This window comes from Heteronotia binoei, chromosome 8, assembly GCF_032191835.1.
Source record: "Heteronotia binoei isolate CCM8104 ecotype False Entrance Well chromosome 8, APGP_CSIRO_Hbin_v1, whole genome shotgun sequence".
NCBI classification, from domain to species: domain Eukaryota; kingdom Metazoa; phylum Chordata; class Lepidosauria; order Squamata; family Gekkonidae; genus Heteronotia; species Heteronotia binoei.
Window position 1 is genome coordinate 41,544,870 of NC_083230.1, and position 21,690 is coordinate 41,566,559.

General features: G+C 42.3%; 1 protein-coding gene across 3 annotated transcripts in view; it reads right to left on the reverse strand.

Moving 5' to 3' along the window:
- The window catches only part of SLC38A4 (solute carrier family 38 member 4), a 46,707-nt gene that overhangs the window by 13,755 nt on the left and 11,262 nt on the right, over positions 1 to 21,690 (reverse strand). For all 3 annotated transcript variants that reach the window (XM_060244958.1, XM_060244959.1, XM_060244957.1), the window contains exons 4-13: positions 19,515 to 19,630; positions 17,540 to 17,613; positions 16,481 to 16,573; positions 10,116 to 10,197; positions 9,939 to 10,021; positions 9,760 to 9,818; positions 8,765 to 9,040; positions 8,197 to 8,276; positions 6,545 to 6,645; positions 2,102 to 2,226 (exon numbers count right to left, since the gene is read on the reverse strand). In XM_060244958.1, the coding sequence (XP_060100941.1) occupies positions 2,102 to 2,226; positions 6,545 to 6,645; positions 8,197 to 8,276; positions 8,765 to 9,040; positions 9,760 to 9,818; positions 9,939 to 10,021; positions 10,116 to 10,197; positions 16,481 to 16,573; positions 17,540 to 17,613; positions 19,515 to 19,630 (1,089 nt within the window). The remainder of the gene's footprint in view (positions 1 to 2,101; positions 2,227 to 6,544; positions 6,646 to 8,196; positions 8,277 to 8,764; positions 9,041 to 9,759; positions 9,819 to 9,938; positions 10,022 to 10,115; positions 10,198 to 16,480; positions 16,574 to 17,539; positions 17,614 to 19,514; positions 19,631 to 21,690) is intronic.

Genomic DNA, 21,690 nt, shown 5'->3' on the forward strand with positions numbered 1-21,690 from the left:
GGGAGTAGCAGTCGAGATTGAAGCTAGCCCGGAATTGGATTGAGATGGAGCCGTGGATTGCGCGGTAAGTGCAGATTCCATGAAAGCCATTTTGAGTATCGTCTGTTTTGAGAATTTTACACAATGTGTGCAGGAGTCTGGTGGATGGGCTTCCCTGAGGCACAATGAGCAAAGTTCATGACCGTCTGGAGGGGAGATTTTACTGCCACACCGCTTGCACCTTTTGAAGAACCCCCAGGGTTTTTCCATGTGGTGCCCAGAGACCACACCGCCCCAAAGGCCGGGGTGGGTTGGGGGTCATTTCCCCCATTGGGGGAGGGGGCATCCGGGTAATAGTGCTTACCCTGCCACTGAAAATTTCTTCCCTTATTTTCAGGAGAGAACGGTCAACAAAACATACTGAGAGGCGAAAAGGAAAGGTGAGTACCGACGAGCGGATGAAGAGGGAACCGATTTGCATGCCGGTCAGAAGGGAACTGGTGGGATCCTTGTGCCTATCCCAGTGGGCATGTGTGGTGGAGCATGTGCACATGCCCACTGGATAGGGCATAAAAATCCTTCTAGAATTAGCTTTGAAGTACCGATCGGAACTGGTGCAGGCACACTATATCCCATTGGTGTGAAGCACAGAGACCACGAAGAAGATCAAACAAACACCCAAATCTGTCAACCTTTCTGGGTGGGTTTTGGTGGGCAGGTTGTGCTGGTGGGCAGGTTGTGCTGGAAGTCACCAATGCAAAAAACTTAGTTCAGATTAGGAGTGGAGGCTTTGTTGTGAATACATTTCACTTTTTAAAGAAAAGTGTGGGAGATACCATTTTTATTAGGAACGTGTGTGTGCGGGGGGGGACAGAGAAGAAATGAGACAGCTGTAAGATGTTTACAAAGTTGTCTGAACAGAAAAAACACACTAGCATCAAGTAATGCAAGTGGATTTTTAAGGCAATGTGAAAGAGATGCCTTTCTCTTTTTGCTTAACTTGTGTGTCACCTGGCTATTGCGAGGATAAAATGGAGGAAAGGAGCACCAAGTCTTTGGAGGAAGAAAGTAATGAAACTATGGCAGTATTTAGTAGTTCTGAAACATTTGGAAATGGGATCCACTTCTTTCGGAAATGGGATCCAACATCACTGTCGGGGTTCAGTGTGGACCTAGCTGTTGCTGGTGCAAGTCTGGGAGCTGACAAGGGTTTTGCTATGGCCACCATCTCTCATGCCACCACCAGCCAGGAGTAGGCCAAGTCCCTGCAGCTTAGCAGTGCCAAAGGCTGGGGCTCAGATGACAAAAGCAACTGGCATAGTCTATGGCGATTGCCTCCTGTATGGCCAGCAGCTGAGAATGAGCCACGCCTCTAGGAAATGAGCAAGGCAAAGGAGATAATTTGGCCACTCTGCCTCTTGCAGGAAGAAAGGTGCTCTCAGCTCTGGAGACAGAGAGGCTGTCCTGTGAGGGAGTTTCAACCCATTGTAGGATCACCATTCACAGTGTAAGCACTACCAACTTAGACAGAAAGGTGACTAGTATTCTGAATTATAATGACTACACTTTACCTGCTGAAGCTACAATAAAACAGAGGGGTGCTTGGATTTCTTCAAAGCTGAACCAGGGGTTCACTATATTTTCAAGTCTGTGTGGTCACCTTTGGAATTTTGAGAGGGGGTAGGAAGCACCACCCTAAAATGGCTGCCAAAGGAGTTGGAGTCAAATGGAATACCTCTCCCCTTACACCTCTTGGGAAAGTGGAAAGAGTGAAGAGAGAATAGAACCATACCCTAAAAAAAGCCTGGGTGCTTACCTGTTCTCCTGATCCTCCAATGGAAAACCCTTTGAATAAAGGCACACGACAACAAGCCCTGCCTCACAATGGCATCACCTACTTTCTGAAAAGCTTGATGGGTGCCAAGGTAATAACATGGCACAACACTGAGGAACCCTGTTCAAATGTATGGCAGGATGAAACATTGTCAAATGAACAAATGAATTTCCATGAATTTGTATGTATGTATGTGTGTGTGTGAGAGAGAGAGGGAGAGGGAGAGAGAGATGGAATACCTCTATTTCAGCTTTGGGCTAGTAACATATGAATAGTCTTCTGACTTACAGGGAACAGGACTATCGGCACAGTCAGTGTCACAGCCACAAGCACTGCAAAGCGCACCATCAAGAGCAGAGTGTCAAAAGTGTACACTCTGGTATATGTATGAAGTAGCTCATCTTCAACTTCCCCTACAGAAAAGAAATTTAAAAAAAAAACTCAGACAACCCTCTTCCACTGAAAATATATATCCCAAAAGGTAAAATGGACTGAATAAAAAAGGCATAGTATCACAAGGCAGACAATTACAGATCTTGGTTTAGATCTAGTATAGAGATAACACTTGTCAAAACTGGTAATAATTTACTGCCTTAACCCCTGGCTGAGATTCTGACTATAGTCCTAAATTGAGTTGACTTCAATGGATGAAGAAATATTAACTCTGCTTATGATTTGCAGTAAAAGTAAACAGTCTTGTCATTGTTTTTGAGAATTGCATATCACCCTGCAAGTGGAGAGGCTGAGTAGATGAGGTAGCTGCCACTCTGTTTTGTGTAGATGTAGCAATTAACCATGGTTCATACAACCCACTCTTGGCAACTCCTGTTGAAAACATGGCTTCGTATCTTGGTTTCGGTTGATTTTTATTTAGAGCATAAGAACTAAAATGTAATGATTAAACATGAATAAGGAAAACCTACCATAGCCTTATGTCTGCAGAGCCAAGAATTTCATGCCTGCATCTACCATTTCTTTCTTGCTATATAATAATAGTCCTTAAAGGAATTTTAGAACAAGTGGGGCCCCTGAAAGGACTTGCATGGAGAATCTCATTCATCTCCCCCCACTATTTCCTCATTCTCTTTTCTGAAAACCCCCATAGCCTCTACCCTCTACCTGTTTTCTTGTCTCCTTCCCACCTGCTAGACAACCTACTTTTATTTGTCCCTCAGTCTTCAGCTTTCCTCCTTCCCTTCCCCTGGCAGCCTTTTTCCAGGAAAACTCTGGCCCCGCTGCATGGTAGGGAAGCTTAAAGGATTTGCAGGAGGCACCTCACTTTTTCCTGTAAACCCCTACCCACACAATTCCCTCTTTCTCTTTTCTTGGCAGCCCCCATATCCTCTCCTTTTTGCCTGCTTCCTTCCCACCCATCAGCCAACCTGCCTCTTATTTGCCTCCAATAATCAGTTATATTCAGGGGTCATTTTGTAGAAAAATAGGTAGTGGAGCTCATTAGCATAACTCATTAGCATATGCTGCCCCCCACCAGTCAAAAGCAACCCAATGCAAGAAAGAAGAGCCCTGGGCAAGTGAGGCCAGCTAGGGCTGGCTAGAATTCCAGCCAGCTCAAGCAGGCCTCACTCACCTGGGGCTTTCCTTGGCTGCGCCCCCCCCCAGAGTCAAAAGGCCAGCAAGGCACTGGCCACCCAAAATCACATAAGAAGTGGAGAAAGGGTGGTGTGGGTTTCTCCAAGGGTTTATGAGGGCTGCTGGGGGTGTGGTAAAGCTCCTGGTGGTTGGCTTTCTGCCCGCTCTCCTAATCCAGGGATTGTTATGCAGCTCCACCAACTATTTAATGGACAAGGTAGGTGGGGAGGAAGAGGAGAAACCCTCAGAAAGGTTCAGGAGCTGTGCTCCTGTGAGCTCCTGCTGAATTCAAGGCCCGGATATATTTATTATTTATTTACTTCATTTATACCCAACCTTTTCCCCCAGTGGGGACCCAAATCACCTTACAGCATTCTATTCTGCTTCTTTTTATTCTCACAACAAACCTGTGAGGTTGAGCGGCCCAAAGTCAACCAGTGAGCTTCCATATCAGCCTGGAGATTTGGACCCATATCCTAATCTAAATCCCTAACCACTACACCACAGTGGCTTCATGGGGTGGCTGCTGCTGCTAAAAAGTAGCAAGCCTGTTAAGAAGTAGCAGCTTGGCTTGGGTAGGTCATGTGAGATGAATGGTAGGAAGTAATTTATGGTTGTTGACAGGCCTGACTGATGAATTATTTATTATTCTTTATTTATTACTTTAAATTTATATGCCGCCCCCTCCACACATGAAGTCTGGGCAGCTCACAGTCATAATGCAACAATAACAATACCTTATAATTATAAAATCAAAAGACATATAAACAATTTATAATTTAAAGTTAAGAATGATGCTATAAAATTTCCTACATAGGCCATCCAGCTTCATTTTAATTCTTAATTCTCTGTAATGGCTCTATTAAGTGTCTTATAGATGGATAGTAGTATTCAACAGCATAACAATGGCAGTTCCTCCCACATTAGTTACTGTAGGCCTGCCGGAAAAGATCAGTTTTACAGGCCTTGCGGAATTGGGAGAGATCCTGCAGGCTCTCGTGGCCTCTGGGAGTGCATTCCATAAAATAGGCACTGCCACAGAGAAGGCCCTCGCCCATGTAGAGCAAAATCTGGCCTCTCTTGGTCCGGGGATGGATAACAGATGTTGACTTCCTGAACGCAGTGCTCTCTGGGGTATATGTGGGGAAAGGCAGTCCCTTAGATAGACAGGTCCTTGGCCATATAGGGCTTTAAAGGTCAATACCAACACTTTGAAGCGGATTCGGTACATAATAGGCAGCCAGTGCAGCTCTTTCAGCACCGGTTGAATGTGCTCCCATCGAGGGAGCCCCATTAACAACCGTGCTGCAGCGTTCTGCACTAGCTGCAGTTTGAGTCAGAATCAAAGGTAGCCCCATGTAGAGGGCATTACAGTAGTCTATCCTTGAGGTGACCGTAGCATGGATCACCATTGCTAAGTCATGGTGCTCCAGGAAAGGGGCCAACTGCCGTACCCGCCACAGATGAAAAAAGGCAGATTTGGCAGTAGCTGCCACCTGGGCCTCCATAGTCAGAGAGGGCTCCAGAACTCCCAGGGTTCCTGACCTTAGGGGCCGGTATCAACAGCGCCCCGTCAAAGGCCAGCAAGGGAATCTCCCTTCCTGGACCACCATGACTCAGAGAACCTTCGTCTTCGTCGGATTCAGCTTCAGTCGACTCAGCCTGAGCCAGGATGTCATGGCTTGTAATGCCAGGTCTATGTTGTCAAAGGCAGAACTGGACTGGCCACCCATCAACAGACAGAGCTGGGTGGCATCCGCATATTGATGGCACCCAAGCTCGTACCTCCTGACAATCTGGGCAAGGGGGTGCATACAGATGTTAAATAACATTGGGGATAGAACTGCCCCTTGCGGCACACCACATATAAGTGGGTGTCTCTGGGATGATTCCTCCCCTATCACCACCCTTTGTCCCTGACCTTGGAGGAAAGAGGCCAGCCATTGCAAGGCGGACTCCTGAATCCCCACGTCGGCGAGGCAACTTGTCAGTAGCTGATGGTCAACCGTATTGAATGTGGCTGACAGATCTAATAACAGCAGCACCGCTGAGCCACCTCGACCCAGATGCCGCAGGAAGTCATCTATGAGGGCAACCAGAACCTTCTCCATCCCGTGACTTGGACAGAAGCCGAACTGAAATGCATCCAGCAAGGAAGTGTCACCCAGGAACCCCTGTAACTGAGCCGCTACAGCCCGCTCTGACCTTACCCCAAAAGGGTAGGTTTGACACCGGCCGATAGTTTGCCATTTTGGCTGGGTCAGCAGATGGCTTTTTAAAGAGGGGGTGGACCACAGCCTCTTTAAGGGGCATGGGAAAGATCCCTTCATAGAGGGATCTGTTGATAATCACCTGGAATGGTTTACATAATGTCGCCTGGCTGGCTTTCACCAGCCAAGACGGGCATGGATCCAACCCACAGGTGGTACAGTGCACAGTAACAAGGGTCCTGTTTTCCTCCAGGCTGAGTGGAGTGAAGGAATCCAAAAAAGGACCAGAAGACATGCTTGGTGCCTCGAATCCTTCCTTTAAGGCCAAAATACCCCTGGAAAGGGCGTTCCCTCTTCCTTTTACTGACAAACTAAGGCTTTAAGCCTAGTAATACTGTTGTGGTTGCCTAGCAACAGTCACTCAGGACATGTGTTTCTTAAAGGTTACAGGTGCTGCTTCTATCTTTTTGTTGGGGGATTACCCCTCCCATTTAAAAATTTTAAACTTCACATTTTCCTGCAAATCTGTCATTTTCCTCAGGTTTGTTGAAACTTGTCTATTCATAGCCACAATTTCTGAAATTAAGCCACAGATGGGGCCATGTTAACAAATCAAATATATTGACAGGTTGGATACAGCCTACTTTTTCTCTTCATCTAACCCAATTTGCTTCCTTATTGCAGCCCTCACCCTGCATTGTTTTAGTCCATGAAGGCCCCATGATCTCCAGCATAGCTTTTTGGTGCTTCCTGCCTTTTTCAACATTGGAAAAATTGGTTGGATCTAACCCAGTGTTCTTTCACAAAGCTATAAAAGCCCTTTATAAAGCAGAAGAAAAACTGAAAACAATTAGGGAAATATTTAGTACAAGAAAACAGAGGCATCACTATCATCCTCATCCTGAATTTTACAAGACTTCTAGAGACTCACCATAAAAGGTAAGATAGCCAAACAGAGCAGCTAGTAGATACATGACAAGCATCCCAGTGATGGAGACATTGGAAACATTTTGCATCCGTTTCCGTGATCGGCTGCAGAAGAAAATATGAAGAAATAATATACAATTAATTTATTATGGATTAAAAAAAAAGATGATAGGACATAAGATGTTTTGTACCCACTCATACCACTGATCCATCTAGCATTATATTGTCTACTTTGAATGGAAGTTCTTCTCTGGCAGCACAAGCCAAGAACAGTATGAACATACACATGAAATTGCCTTTTACTGAGTTAGACTCTTGGTCTGTCAAAGTCAGTAGCAGCTCTCTGTGGAGACAGGAAGAGGTCTTTCACATCACCATCTACTTGATTATTTGAACTGGAAATGACAGGGATGGAGCTGACCCTGAGTTGTTCTGTATGCAAAGCAGGTGCTCTACAATTTTTTCTCACCATAAGGCGCTCCGGAGGATAGGACGCACCTTCCTCCTGGGGGGCGATCCGCTGCCTCTGCCTCCGATCCAGCGCTTCCCCTGTGCCTGCCTGCCTGGCTCCATCTTCTTCAGGCAAGCGCTGGGATCGCTCCACGTGGCCCCACCGCAAACCCAGCACTTCGCAAGCGCCGGCTGCGGAGGGGGCAGCGTGCTTCCTCCTTGCCTGTGTGCCTAGCTTCAGCTGTGATGTTTAAAGCTCCCTCCCCCCTCCGATCCCAGCGCTTGCTTTAAACATCACAGCTGAAGCTAGGCACACAGGCAAGGACGAAGCACGCTGCCCCCTCCGCAGCCGTCGCTTGCAAAGTGCTGGGTTTGCGGTGGGGCCACGTGGAGCGATCCCAGCGCTTGCTTGAAGAAGATGGAGCCAGGCAGGCAGGCGCGGGGGAAGCGCCGGATCGGAGGAAGAGGCAGCAGATCGCCCCCCCTCCCGAAGGTACCTTCCTTCGGACCATAAGACGCACACACTTCCCCCCCCACTTTTTTTGGGGGGAAAGTGCGTCTTATGGTCCGAAAAATACGGTACATATATTCCAAAGCCTTTTCTAGAGATTATATTTCTGACCTACTCCGCTTGCTGTCTTTCTTTCATCATTTGCAACAGTTCTATACTGGATTAATTGTTATGTTACCCCCACCGGCCCAACAACTCTAGCTGTGTGGAAAGACCAAAATAAACTGGTATAATTTAGCACTGCAGATACAGCATTACATTAGTTTTTGCCCAGTTATTCTGCATACCAACATCTTACTTTTTCCTGGACTTGTTGTATAGCTTTATTTTATTCACTTCATTAAAAAAGTTTTATTCCTTTAAAACTTTTAAAAAGCTGGGCTTTTTTCTGCGCACAGAATGTATGGATAGCTAGATTTCATTTAGCAGCAAGGCAGAAGGAGAAGGAGTACAATGATCCTACACAGAAAGGCTATTATTCCCAATTTGTTGCAGACAGACCATACAACATTTTCATAATTGGAAAGGCAGTATCAGTGTGAAAATAATAATTTTTACATGCCTTGATATTGTGGAAACAGGCACAGAATAGAAAGCAGAAATATCCAAAGAGTATAAATATAAAAACAATATTAACATGATCCATGCTTAATTACAGAGGTTGGGAAGGGTAGATCTGTGAGCAGTAATCTTACTTTTTCAGTTCACTGTATATGGGTAGAACTTCAGGGTGGCACACAAATGCAAATGCCAGGATTGGTATTGTGTAGGCAGTCTAAAAACAAAACAAAACCAATGGTTCCAGTTTAATATTTCTTCTTCTTACTGGGTAGTCTAAATTTGGCCAGTGTGACTAGCTTCAGGTTACAATAAGGGTATCCTTTTCTTTTGTAATGCTATACAATGACCAGTATGAAAGAATATTTTGTATAAATATATTTCAGAGCAGGACCCAGAGCAGTCACAAACTTTCTAATAATAAAAGATATCTGAGGTAGTTTTAGAATTATGGTGGTCCTTAAGACCGATTGTCTACTGGTCAATTTGAGCAACAAGTGGAACAAACTGGCCACCCTTGCCATTACGACAATGGCTATTCAACAATCTTGAACCCCATTGGATGGGAGGAAAGGCAAAGTGTAAATATTTCAGTTTATGAATATGAATATAAGTTAAATAAGACTCTAAGCTTCCTTTGTGTTGGGGAACATGCAGGCACCAAATAGGCTATTTTCTGCCAAACAAGTGATCACAGAGCCTTACCCGTGAGTTAAACACAAAATACTTGGCTTGACACTTGTCACTGTCCTCACTGTGAGCTTCATATTGAACTCCACTTTGATGCTGATCTTTGGTTTCTTCAAAACTTGAATAATGCAAATGGGTGCTTTCCATCATAAAATTGACTCCTGAATTAGCGGAATCATTTGGTAACATCATTATGTGTATCGGAATTGTGGTGTTATTGTAGGACCAGTTGCCAAGATCATTGTCCAAGACAGGAAGAGGACAAGGTATTTGAAACTTCTTGTAGATTACCTGAAATAAGATTACAATCTTTAGGTTTTGGTTGGTAGTACCATTACCCTACTGTAGTTGCATCAGCATCATGATATACATAATGATATATATAAAATCTGAGACAGAACTTGTGCTGGGAGAATTCATCCTTTGCTGGAATTCGCATCTTAGATAACTTTTCTTAACATCAGAACAATTCTTTGCTTGGATCCTGCCTAGAATTCTTGAGGATGGAAGGGAAGTTGCATTACATAGAGTGAAACTTCCCAGCATCTGCCACCTCCTATAGCCGCAAATACTGCTCCATGGAGATGGGGAACCTCCAAGAATAGTTTGTTGGGGGATGGAGAAGCTGGAAGTTTGCTTTGGAGGAGAGGAAGGCAAAAATCACACTCCCCTTTCATCTATGGAAATTTTAAGTGGGAACCAAACCCTTATGTTAATGAACACAGAGAAGCCATATTAAAATGTTAGTTATATGGAAGACCAGGACTTTCTTTGTAGAAAAAGCCCAGCAGGAACTCATTTGCATATTAGGCAACACACCTCTGACACCAAGCCAGCCGGAACTGCATTCCTGTGCGTTCCTGCTCAAAAAAAGCCCCGTGGAAGACAATTGTGGATGAGCACTGCAAAAAGCTGGAGCTATCATCCACACTCATCAAGCACTGTTTCACATTTATTTATAGTATAAAGGTTCAACATATACTAGCAATGCTTTTTGTACAGTTACTTACCACACTCAAAAAGAACACCATGCAAGTGAGTGAAAATCCACTCGTATAACCAAGGTACCCTACAAAGACAATAAAATGAATGCACAGAAAATTAATCCTCAAGCAAAATCAGCTCTTAATACAAATGCTCAATGGAAATAAACAATTATGTATGTATTTTAATGAGGACAGACATTTACCTAAATTTTTTAGAAGTGAAAGTGGTAGAATAACTGCAATGCTCACAAATATCACGAGGTAGTTGCCATTTAGATACCATTCCCTTGAATGGAAAAAAGAGATGCTCTATTAATCAGTTATGTTAAGTTTATAAGCAGACAAATGATTTTGACTGAATTAAAAATGTGAACACATACCCAGAATTTTCTTGAAGCCCCAGAAATGATCTGATTACTTCCGGGAGTTCATATTTAATAATAAAGAGGTAACTTGACATTGCTGTAATGACAAATACATTTAATTAGTAAAGTTTACATTGACTGACCAGAACACTGAAAATGACTTTTTTTTGCCATCTAGTCACAGCTAGTTTAAAGGGATCCTGTGGTGTTTTCAAGGCAAGAAACATCCAAAAGTGGGTTGCCATTGCTGGGCTCTGCGTCATGACCCTGGTAGTCCTTGGTGGATTCCCATACAAATATTAGCCAGGGCCAACTCTGCTTCACCTGAGTTCTGATGAGATCAGTCTAGCCAGGGCTATCCAGGTCAGGACAGAGAATGACCATGCAAAATTTAAGTTACAGTACAAGAAGCTCAAAGATCCTGATAGCAAATCTGGGCCCAAATATATTAGGACAGGGTTCCCCAAACTCCCCCCCCCCCCGTGGCCTGGTTATTTTTACACTTCTCCTTCATGGCCCACTAAAATTCGGGGGTGGAGCCAGGAGACTTTGGGGGTGGAGCTGGGAAACAGGAATTATGCCATTTCCTGTGGTGTCACTTCAAGGTCAAGGGTCAAGTGATGTCACTTCTGGGGCACTCCCCCAAACCTGCCTCTTCTTCTGAAGTAACTTCATTTTTAGAAAAATCTCTCTGAAACTCATGCTGAGCCAAAATGGGAGTGGAAAGTGGGCAGTTTGCAACTTCTTCATATATTCCCAGAGTCCGCTCTTTTATCCCCACACCTGCATGTACCTATCTGTTGCCATTGCCATCAGGAATGCCAGCACTGTGTACCATCCACACTGAGCCCTGGCAGCTGCTCTACCTCAAAATATGCTGACACATTTAGTAGGCCCTTCCTTCAGCTTATACTACTGGAGCCCTGCCTCAAACTACAACCAAGCTTGCTTGGTTTCAAGAAAATCTTTGGATAGCTATTTTTCATACTTTTCCTTGCCTGAAACACTGGAAAATTGCTGTGAAAGGTAGCAGAGAATTGTACTGCAATTAATGAATTAATTTCAAGTTATATGAATTTCATCCAAGCTTTTCTGCAGTTATCCCAAAAAGGATATTTATGAAGGGCTTGCAGCTTTTTACTGCCTGTGTTTCCCATGCCTTTAAAAGCAGCCCAGCTCCTCTCTGCACAACACATAGACGTTGGGGGATAGAAGGAAGGAAAATTGGGCTTAGGCTTTGCAGCCTGTGTCAGTCTTCAAGCCTAGCTTTTCTCTGCACAACATAGATAAGTTGGGGGATGGAAGGAAGGAAAATGGAGCTCAGGCTGTGCAGCCTGTGTCAGTCTTCAAGCCTAGCTTTTATCTGCACAGCACAGACTTTGGGGGATGGAAGGAAGGAAAATGAAGCTCAGGCTTTGTAGCCTGTGTCAGTCTTTAAGCCTAGCTTTTCTTTGCACAACAGAGAGATGGGAAAGGAAGGAAGCAGAGCAAAGCTCATGCTTTGCTGGGGGCGGGGCTATTTCTTGTGACCCGGTAGTGAGGCTTCTGTGGCCTGGTACCGGGTCACGACCCTGCAAATGGGAAAAGCTGGATTAGGAGATTTGCTATCAGGATCATTTACACCTTGCTTTGTTGTACCTTAAAAATTCCCCGCAGCTATTTTCCTCCCTGCATCTACATTGGCCTATCCATATTACTCAGCAAGATCTGAAGCCTTCCCTGACTGTAAAGAGCCTTATACTGTTCTTAATCTGAAAATGTGACTTAAACTGGAGAAAGCTCCTTCATCTGGAAAAGGACTTCAAACTTTGCTGAGACAGACCAGTGTTTTTCTGATTTAAATCAGCTTTTTGGAGCTGTTTTTGCCCCCATTGAGAGAAACCATATAGGTAACTGTATGGTACATGTTTTCTTTTTACCTGCAGAAGAAAATGGCATACACAAAAGGGTTAACTCCCCTTCTGGGTACTATGGCAATGATCCCCCCCACCCCCAATTGCTTATAACTTAAAAATAATAATTGAGGGATCCTGATCACACATTCCTTCACATAAATCTCATTTTGAGCCTCAGCATCATGTATGAGAATGCCTTAAGGACTCTTAAACCCAATCCCATGAGAGGCTGCCTCAGCACAAGAGCTCATAGGCAGAACCTGATTGGTCCTCTCCATATGTTCTTTCACAATGGGGAGGGACGGTGGCTCAGTGGTAGAGCATCTGCTTGGGAAGCAGAAGGTCCCAGGTTCAATCCCTGGCATCTCCAAAAAAGGGTCCAGGCAAATAGGTGTGAAAAATCTCAGCTTAAGACCCTGGAGAGCCGCTGCCGATCTGAGAAGACAATACTGACTTTGATGGACCAAAGTATAAGGCAGCTTCATATGTTCATATGTATGTTCATACCAAATATTGTGCTGTGTTTTCTGATATCCAGACATCTTTGACTAGCTCTGAATTCAGCTCTTCTGAATGCCTTTGCCAGCTGGCTTTGCATTCCCTGCTAAAATGGGGTTATCTCTTGTCACATTGATGTCAATAACACAACACATCCTCAGACAAGACGTTTCCTTTCTGTTTGCTACTTTTTGCTACTTTTGATTCCCCCCCCCCCACATTCTTGCCCATGCCTTAGAATCCTATAGGATTAAGCCTAAAAATATTTCCTCAATGTTGCCACAAATAATTTTCAGCATCTTGCCATTTTAGGGTTGCTAAGAGAATCAGGGGAATCAGGCACAAAGTAACCAGTGTCACTCTGACTCAGCAACATCACATTTGCTGTAACTCAGGTGTGGCATCACTGTGTCAAAGTGATACTCTAGAATTCACCCTAAACTGCCCTGTTGTGGTGAAAATTCTTTTTTGGTTTTCATCAGAAATGACACCAATCCCACCCCCATTTTGCTCTTGCTGTTCCCTGGAGCAGAAGCAGAGGACTGGGGATGCTGAGCAGGTCTCCCTCCAAAACTGAAGACCTGGTGCCTTTATATCAATTCTGTAAGGTATCTTTAATTTTCAGACAGGAAGAGGGGAAAATGGGCACAGACAAGTGTCTGTTTTAGCAAGGTGACAGAGAATAAATGAAATGAAATAGATAACGTCCAAACTTGTTTAATGTAAGAACCACACAAAATAAACATATTTGAGAGCCACAAGGAAGGAAGGAAGGAAAGAAGATGGGGAGGGAAGAGGGAGAGAAAGGTGGTAAGAAAGCAACTTTAAATGCATTCTCCAAGCTGCCAGCTGGCTTGGAGAAGTGATTTAAAGAGAGAAATGCCTGCTCCTAGCCAGCTGATGGGGTGAGGGGGGCTTCAAAAGCCACACAATATGTGTGAAAGAGCCACACGTGGCTCCTGAGCCACAGTTTGGCCAACCCTGGTCTAGGCAGCACACTGGAAGGTCCATGACCAGATCTTCTCAGTACTTTTCAGGCAAGCCTATAGTGATATCGACTGCTGAGTTGCTAAGAACAAAGAACCGCCATCTATAATACGATCATGGAACTATTTAAACTGGCAGAACCAGCGCCAGAACAGTTATTGCTGCCAGACACATTTAATGTGATTTGAATTATGTATTTTAACTTAACTAACTGGTTTTTATATGTTTAATTTTTTAATTGTTAAATCTAAAGTTTTATCCATTTATGTTAATGTAAGAATTGTTGTTAGCCGCCCTGAGCCGCCTAGGCGGGGAGGGTGGGATATAAATAAAAATTATTATTATTATTATTATTATTATTATTATTATTATTATTATTATTATTATTATTATTATTATTATTATTATTATTATTATTATTTTGCAATCATCTGATGTCTTGATTTGGACTGAAGTCATGCCAAAATGTGAAAGTGGGTTCAACCCCCTCATCCCTGCATGGTTCCACGTATCTAAATATCCCTTCCTTCCATTTGCATTAGATAATGAGTAAAACAAATGTATTCATCTTTTGCCTAATTTAATTTCATTCTTTTAAAACCAACAACAGCATGGTGTGTATGTGTGGGGGTCACGGATGGAATGGTTCATCTCTTCCTTTGGCCCTTCCCTAGCTATGTGGCTGTAATTTACTTTTCAAAAACACTGTGAAGATCCAATTATAGATCCTCCTGCCCCTACTGAGTCTGACCTCTGTGAATCTCATTCTTTGTGTATGGGAGTGGTAAACTATATTCAACCATAAAATTAGTTACCAGTATCAGAAAGTTCATTCTTGCCATCATTAGTAAACAGGTATTATCCTAAGCAATAAAATTGCCATTCTCTTTTTATTCATATAATTTTGAGACCTGTTGTCATGTTGACAGAGTTACTCTTCTTTCGTTGTAAAGCAAATTATTCCTATTTTTAAAAGCAGGGTGGGGAGGAAGGATGCATTAATTAATAAAACCCACAGCACACATCCTCAGCATCCTCAGTTATGGTTCCTTCTGCTTATCCCACCCCAGTGCTATTCTTCCTGGTGCTATATTATATTCATATAATTTAGCAGTCATTTTGAGGCAAGCATTTGCACATTGGGAATCTTCAGTTCAGACTACAAACTGTATACCACTATCAGAAGCATCCTACTATTGCTTAATTGTACTGAATCAAAGAATCAAATCCAAAGAATCAAATCTGTGCTCTCATGAGTGTAATTTTTTAGTTCCTGTTACCAAAAATAAACCCCACTAAAACATGAATGAATACCCAGCTAAGTTAGCATTGCCAGCCTTCAGGTGGTGGCTGGAAATCTCTTGGGATTACAGTTGATTTCCAGGTGACAGAGAGCACTTCCCCTGGAGAAAATGGCTGCTTTGGAAGGAAAACTCTATGGCAGGGGTGGGCAACGGTAGCTCTCCAGATTTTTTTTGCCTACAACTCCCATCAACCCCAGCCATTGGCCATGCTTGCTGGGGCTTATGGGTGTTGTAGGCAAAAAACATCTGGAGAGCTACCGTTGCCCACCCCTGCTCTATGGCATTATACCCCACTGAAGTCCCTCCCATCCCCAAACCCACCCTTCTCAGGTTCCACCTCCAAAATCTCCAGGTATTTCCCAACTTGTTACCAATCTGGCAACCCTATGTTTTCATGATGCTTGTAAGGAATAGGTCAAGCAAAGGAACTGCCCTACTATGCTGGGTCTACCAAAGAGAGACTTCCCGAAGGAAGAAATATCAGCAGAATTATGTTGCCAATGGCACATGATGGCGATGATACACAGTGGATTATTCCTTTCAAATCAAACTCTCCTTGACCAGTGAAATATCTGCAGTAGTCTCCCCTCTCCACACTGTGACAAAATAACATTTATGAAGACCTCTTTTGGTTTGAGATAGAACGTATCCTATTGTGGGCCCATTAATTTCAGAAGGCAAGTTTGAGGTATTTGTTTACTGCTCTAATTCCCTATTCTGGCACTTCACAAAATAAAGAGACCAATTAGGCTTGAGCATTTTTTTCTGAGGTAGAGGTTCTTCCCTTCTCTCCCAGCACTGCCTCTTGCTCAAAGCAAGGGGATGCAGAATTTCTCTTAGTGGTTTCCCATACTGATGGTCAGTGCTTTTTTTTTGGTAGAAAAAGCCCAGCAGGAGGTCATTTGCATATTAGGCCACACTCCCTGATGTCACCGGAAGTGTCATCATCCTACCATGCCCACCTTGCCACATCTGCCAGATCCCTGTCCCCCCCGCCCCTACCCTCTCTCTCTTTTTCACCCCCTCTTACTTGGGAAGATGAGGTTGGCTGGCCTGGCTGGCTGCAGAGACAAGAGGCTGCTTGAGGGAGAACAGGGAGGAAGTCACAGACACACCCGATGCAGGCACACAGCTGGCAGTGGAAGATTCTGGGTCATCCGGTCTGGGGCCTGCAGGTGCTGTATGCGCCATGGACCTTGGTGGGGACTCTGGGACTGGGAAGTGGGGGAATCACTGGTGTGTGCGCGCTGGCACAGCTGCACAGGCTAGAGAGAAGTGAAGGGAATCTGGGTGGTGACATCACATGGTCACATGGCACCAGCTGCATTCTGCACCCCTGGACTGTCTGCGCCAAACCGCTCCCCCCTTCTCTAGCCTCCTCTGAGCAGAAGAGGCCAGGGAAGAGGGCGTGTGGCTGACTTGCAGCATCTCTAGCCAGCCTAGTAAGCAGCACCCATCTTTTCCAGTCTCCTCTGCTATCATGGAGGAGCCTCAAGGTCCCGCCTGGCCTGGGATCATGTGGCTGCCACATGGCAGGTCAAGTCAGCTGGAGCCCTGGCCAGCCCAGGTAGGACTCTCCTCCGGTGGGCTCTGGCAGAAAAAAAAGCCCCACTTGACATAGTTTCTCAGTAGCTTTCAAAGATGTAGAAGACCACCCAATCATTCAAGAACTATTAAAAGGTTATTTCCCACTTACCTCCAATGTTCTGCATTGTAAGAGAAACAAAAGCGCAAAGTTTTCCAGGCCATCCAAATGCCTTTTCACCTAATTTTTCATATATTAGTGAGCCTAGAAGCAACCAAAAGTTAATGGTTTTATTTTAAATGTTTTTGATAGGTTAGGCTTGTCAGGACTTTTGAGGCAGTACACACATGTGGCTGCATTGCGCAATGAAAAGTGGATGCTCAGGCCATGATCTGGCATAAGAACTTTTAAATTCAACAGGAATGTTAAGCATGCACTAAAATTTCTCCCACTGAAATCAGTGGTAAGTAAAAATTATTTAACCTTGGATATGGGTTTGTGTATTTTATTTATTTAAAACATTTCAATGCTGCCTTTCCACCTGATCAGGGTCTCCAAGGCAGTGAATATGAAAACATTAAAATATTTAAACAATTAAAAACATCACTAAAATATAAAATATTTCTAATAACTGTTACTGGGGGCATGCCAAACATAACAAAACAGTCTTTAACCATTGACAGAAGACACCAAAAGAGGGAAGACAAATTAATCTCCCTTGGGAGGGAGTTCAGAAGTTTTGGTGCCATGACTAAGAAAATCCTCTCTCAGGTCATCAACTCTCTATTCAGAGCTTCCAGATAGGGCCAGAATGAATGGATGGGTTGTCAAGCAAGCAAGAAAAATATATCCTTGCTGCTTAATAGTATGCTAGTTAGCCTGTCAATTTAGTCTGCCAGGCTGGGTTCTGCCAACCCAGAATGAACTAGGGATTATCAATTGCCTATTTCAGAGAAACAGCAGGATGTGATGTTGTGCTGTTTTGACATCAAATCTGGACAAAAAACAGCTCTAGAAACTTTACAGGAATACCACAGAGTTTCTAGAGTGTCAGCTGATGTCATGCCTGAGTTTTGGAGAAGTACTGCCTGGTTTTCACCCAGATATGACATTGGGACATAGTGCAACATCACATCCACTCCTTGCTCTGTCCCCAAAGCTCCCAGTGGTGCCATGCACATCCCTAGAATGAACCCCTGAATTAATAAGCACACAGTTTGCATATCATACCTCCTTCCTTAGCTGTCTTCAGTAACAGGTGAACTGAATACAGAGACATTATGGCCACACTGAACAGTAAAACTCTGTGCAAAACAACAATAAAAGTTACATATATATATATATACACACATCTATTGACACAAACATGTAAACAGTTCAACATAGGGGGTATAATTTCAAATTTTAGTGGGGGATGAGCTAGTTTTACATCAAGTGTTGAAGATCAACCTTTGAATACAGCCCAAATTAAAGCACATTTACCTAGAAGCAAGACCTCATTGAATGCAGTGGGATTTACTTCTAGCATAGGATTTAGATGACAAATTGCAAAAAAGAAAAGAAAAGAAAAAGGATTTTAATTTTAAAATCTTAAAATTCTGAAACATTATCACAGAATATTGAGTGCTATCTTTGGGTTTCCCTTGAACTCTGCCTCAAACTGGATGCTAAGTACAAAACAAGCAGGGAAGGGAAATTAGAGTACTTAATATTCAGTCTGATCTATAGGAAACTTGAAAGCTTGAGCTCAGTATTTTGGGATATTTTGGTTGATCGTAATCGGAAACTTTTAAGGAAATAAAACAATGTGTTGAAATGGGATCATTTAAAAAAGATCTCTGAAGAAATTAGCTGTAGCTTAAAACTCATTCAGACATCTGTTGTTGTCTGTCAAAACATATGCTGTATAGATAGTATATGCCAGCTACATGTCATTAAACTGTCCACCTTGCTAGCACATTTGGCTTGCTCAGAGATTAGAAGGACGACAAGTCTGTAGATGCATTACTATTCATGATGTTTCAGATTTAGTTCCATATGGACAGAGAGCATTTGCCTACCACAGTAGGGTGGTAGCACTCTAATTACACAAATATATAATTAGGAGAGCTATTTATTCCTTAGGTAAAATTTTCACACTTGGAATTGCAGTGCTGCTGTTGGAAAATACATAATGGAAAATAAAGAGATTTGCCACTTTTATTTTTTCCCCCATTTTGCCTACAGAGGTATAAATTCATACCACATGCAGAATAATTGACCAATAATAAATGCATTAGTCAGACTTGTGTCATGACAAAATCAGTGTTGTTAGTTATTTTAAGATACATACCCTCCTTCCAGGGTTTAAATATGTTAGGGAGAGTTTGTTTTTTACCCCAACCAGTATATCTGAATAGGATTAAGCTATGGATTTTATTTATTTACTTACTTTTACCCACCTTTCTCCCAGTAGGAATCCAAGGTGGCTTTCAGAAATGCTAAAAAACACTTGAAACAGCAAGAAAATAAACCCTGAGCCATTCATAAGCAGTTCAAAGTGGTGCACATGCAACAGAAACCAAGCATCTAATCAACTAGCTACTTAAGCTGACAGACATTAATCCTCAACTGGAAAATGGAACAGCTCATTTCTTTTTCCTTCTACATTCTGAAACAGCTGAGTGACATCATATTTTTAAGCACTTACTAAGCAGTGGGAACTACATGATCAGTACAGGCACAGCCTTAATTACACTTTCAAAGTCTATATATATATATATTTTGTTCCAAGTGATGTCCCAGTCCATTCCTACTGCTGCGCATATATTTTTTTGATAATATACACACATGCAATGTGTTTTTATATACTACTATGCACAAAATATGTTTTATAATATAATCCATATTGTTAATAAATTTCAATATATATATATTGTTTCAAGTGATGTCCCAGTCCATTCCTGCTGCTGCGCATATCTTTATGGTAATACACACATGCAATGTGTTTTTTTATATACTACTATGCACAAAATATGACTTTATAATATAATCCATATTGTTAATAAATTTAAAAAATCTCCTCTGTGTTTTGTAAACTTTGGAACTGGTGACCTTTCTGGCAATCTCAAGATCTTAGTCTACCATTAGAACACACCTGTGATGGTAGAACAGAATGCTAAATCAAACTCTACCTATTTTTCTGATGCATATCCTGGGTACCTACATAAAAAGTATGATTCCAGTATTTGCCATGGCATAGGAAAGTCCTAAGATACCACTGCCCATGATGGCATTACTCAGGTTAAATGCAGACATTCCAAATGAAGTATCTCCTGGGTGCTGGTAGAAAACAACAAGGAAAAGTATAGCTGGTTATTACAGTGTTAAAAAAGGTAATGTTAAAGAAGTCTCCTTACCTCTACCCTTTTGCAAGCTAAATGAAGGCAATCCTCAAAGTGATACAAACTGCTAAATACTGTGATTCAAATGTGAGATATACAATAGTCCCAAATGTTCATTTGATTTTAATCTGGCTTTTTCTGCATAGTACCCCTTATTGGTACATCAACACCACTGGAATCAAGAATGGGTATAGTTTTATGCCATCTGGATGTTAATGGTTTTTAATTTTTTAAAATAGTCAGTCACTTAAATTCTTATCGGATTGTTTTAACTGAATGCCAACCTATTTGTATTAGTTAACTCTTTTAACAGAAGTTGACTCTTTGTTGAAACCTGCCCTGAGTCCACTTGTGGAAAGGGTGGGATATAAGCTGCATCTAATAAATAATGAATAATAAAATAAATAAATATTGACAACAATCACATGTGAACTCTGGACAAGACCAAATGATTCCCATGAAACTGCTGTTATCTTATATTTCATCCTAGTTCTGCAAACACTTACTCCATAGGCATCATCTTTGACACTGTACTCTTTTATTGATTTTTGCAGGACTTGCACCGTATGGTTGTAAGAATATGGCTGAGCAAACATATGATGGAAGATCTTGCCTTGCCTTTTCCTTCATACAGCAGCCACATATGACCTCTCAAAAACATTATTGGGGTCATGGGACCATTCTGGACAAAAAGCTCCCAGGTACAAGAGGCTGCAGTGAGGAGAGGGAATCTAGTTAAATTACCCCCACCTCACTTGTGCCACTGGTAGAGGAAGTGCTCTATAATAGTGCAAGAGGAAGTGCAAAGAAAGCTTTCCATTGGTGCAACAACCAATGGATGAACAATTTTGTCTGATTCCATCTCATCACTATAACCCCACCCTAGCCTTTTGTCCACAAGGGGTCCCATGACTCCCAGACAATATCTTTTGGGGATTACATATGGCGACTGTGGGAAGCAGAAAGTGGAAAAGATCTGCCTTTCTGAGCATCTTCCACTCAACCACATAATCCAATCCATAGATTTTCCATAACCCAAGTTGAGTATTATTTGTTATTGTTACAGTATTAAGATCTTTGAATTGGATCCAGACTAAAATTTCCATTGTCAGAGTGGAACTTTCCGGCTTCTCCCCCTTTCCCACTGTAACCAACTTATCTCCACCAAATGCTGCTCCTGGGGGATAGGGGACCCTGAGGAATGACCTGATGACAAAAAAGGGGAATCAGTATAAATTGTAGTTTTAGGATGCATTCACACTACACTAAATAATGCATTTTGCAACTGGATTTTTGCTATTCTTGCACAATAAAAATCTAGTTGGAAAATACATTATTTAGTGTAGTGTGAACACACCCTTAGGCTGGATCCAACCTCATCTAATGCTCAAAACTGCAAAGATATGTTTAAAAGGTGTGGTTTATGATGTCATATATAAATAACTCAACTGAAACTCTATTGGATCTCTAATATGTATGAAAAAGGATATTTTCATTTCATGTCAGGAACCTGCTAAACTGAATGTGAATGCAAAATACCCCAAGTCACTGAAATTTGAAGAGTATGTGAGAACTGCAAATTGCACAATGATCCATTCTATGAGTTTACTAATTTCTGAAAGTCATTACACTTCATTGGAAATGTGCATTGTTGCTCTAAGATTTGTCATCGTATTAAAAAACATTCTTTTCTATAAAAAGAACTAACAATTGTGTATCTGTGACTTGTTTTCTCCCCATTAATTAATTTTAAAATCCCAATTGAAATGTTCTTGCACACAATCAAAGAACACATTTTAAATGATAATTGCTAGGCAATAACCTTATATTCTTACATCAGGATGAAAACTTGTTAGTTTGGTATCTGAAATCTTAAAGCTTACATTTAATCACTCACAACAGTAGTACAGGAAAGTTCCCTAAAGACTCATCACTACAAGTTCAAAAGTTATACATAATGGGATTGTGTTCAAGGAATGACTGAGCTACCTGAAATTT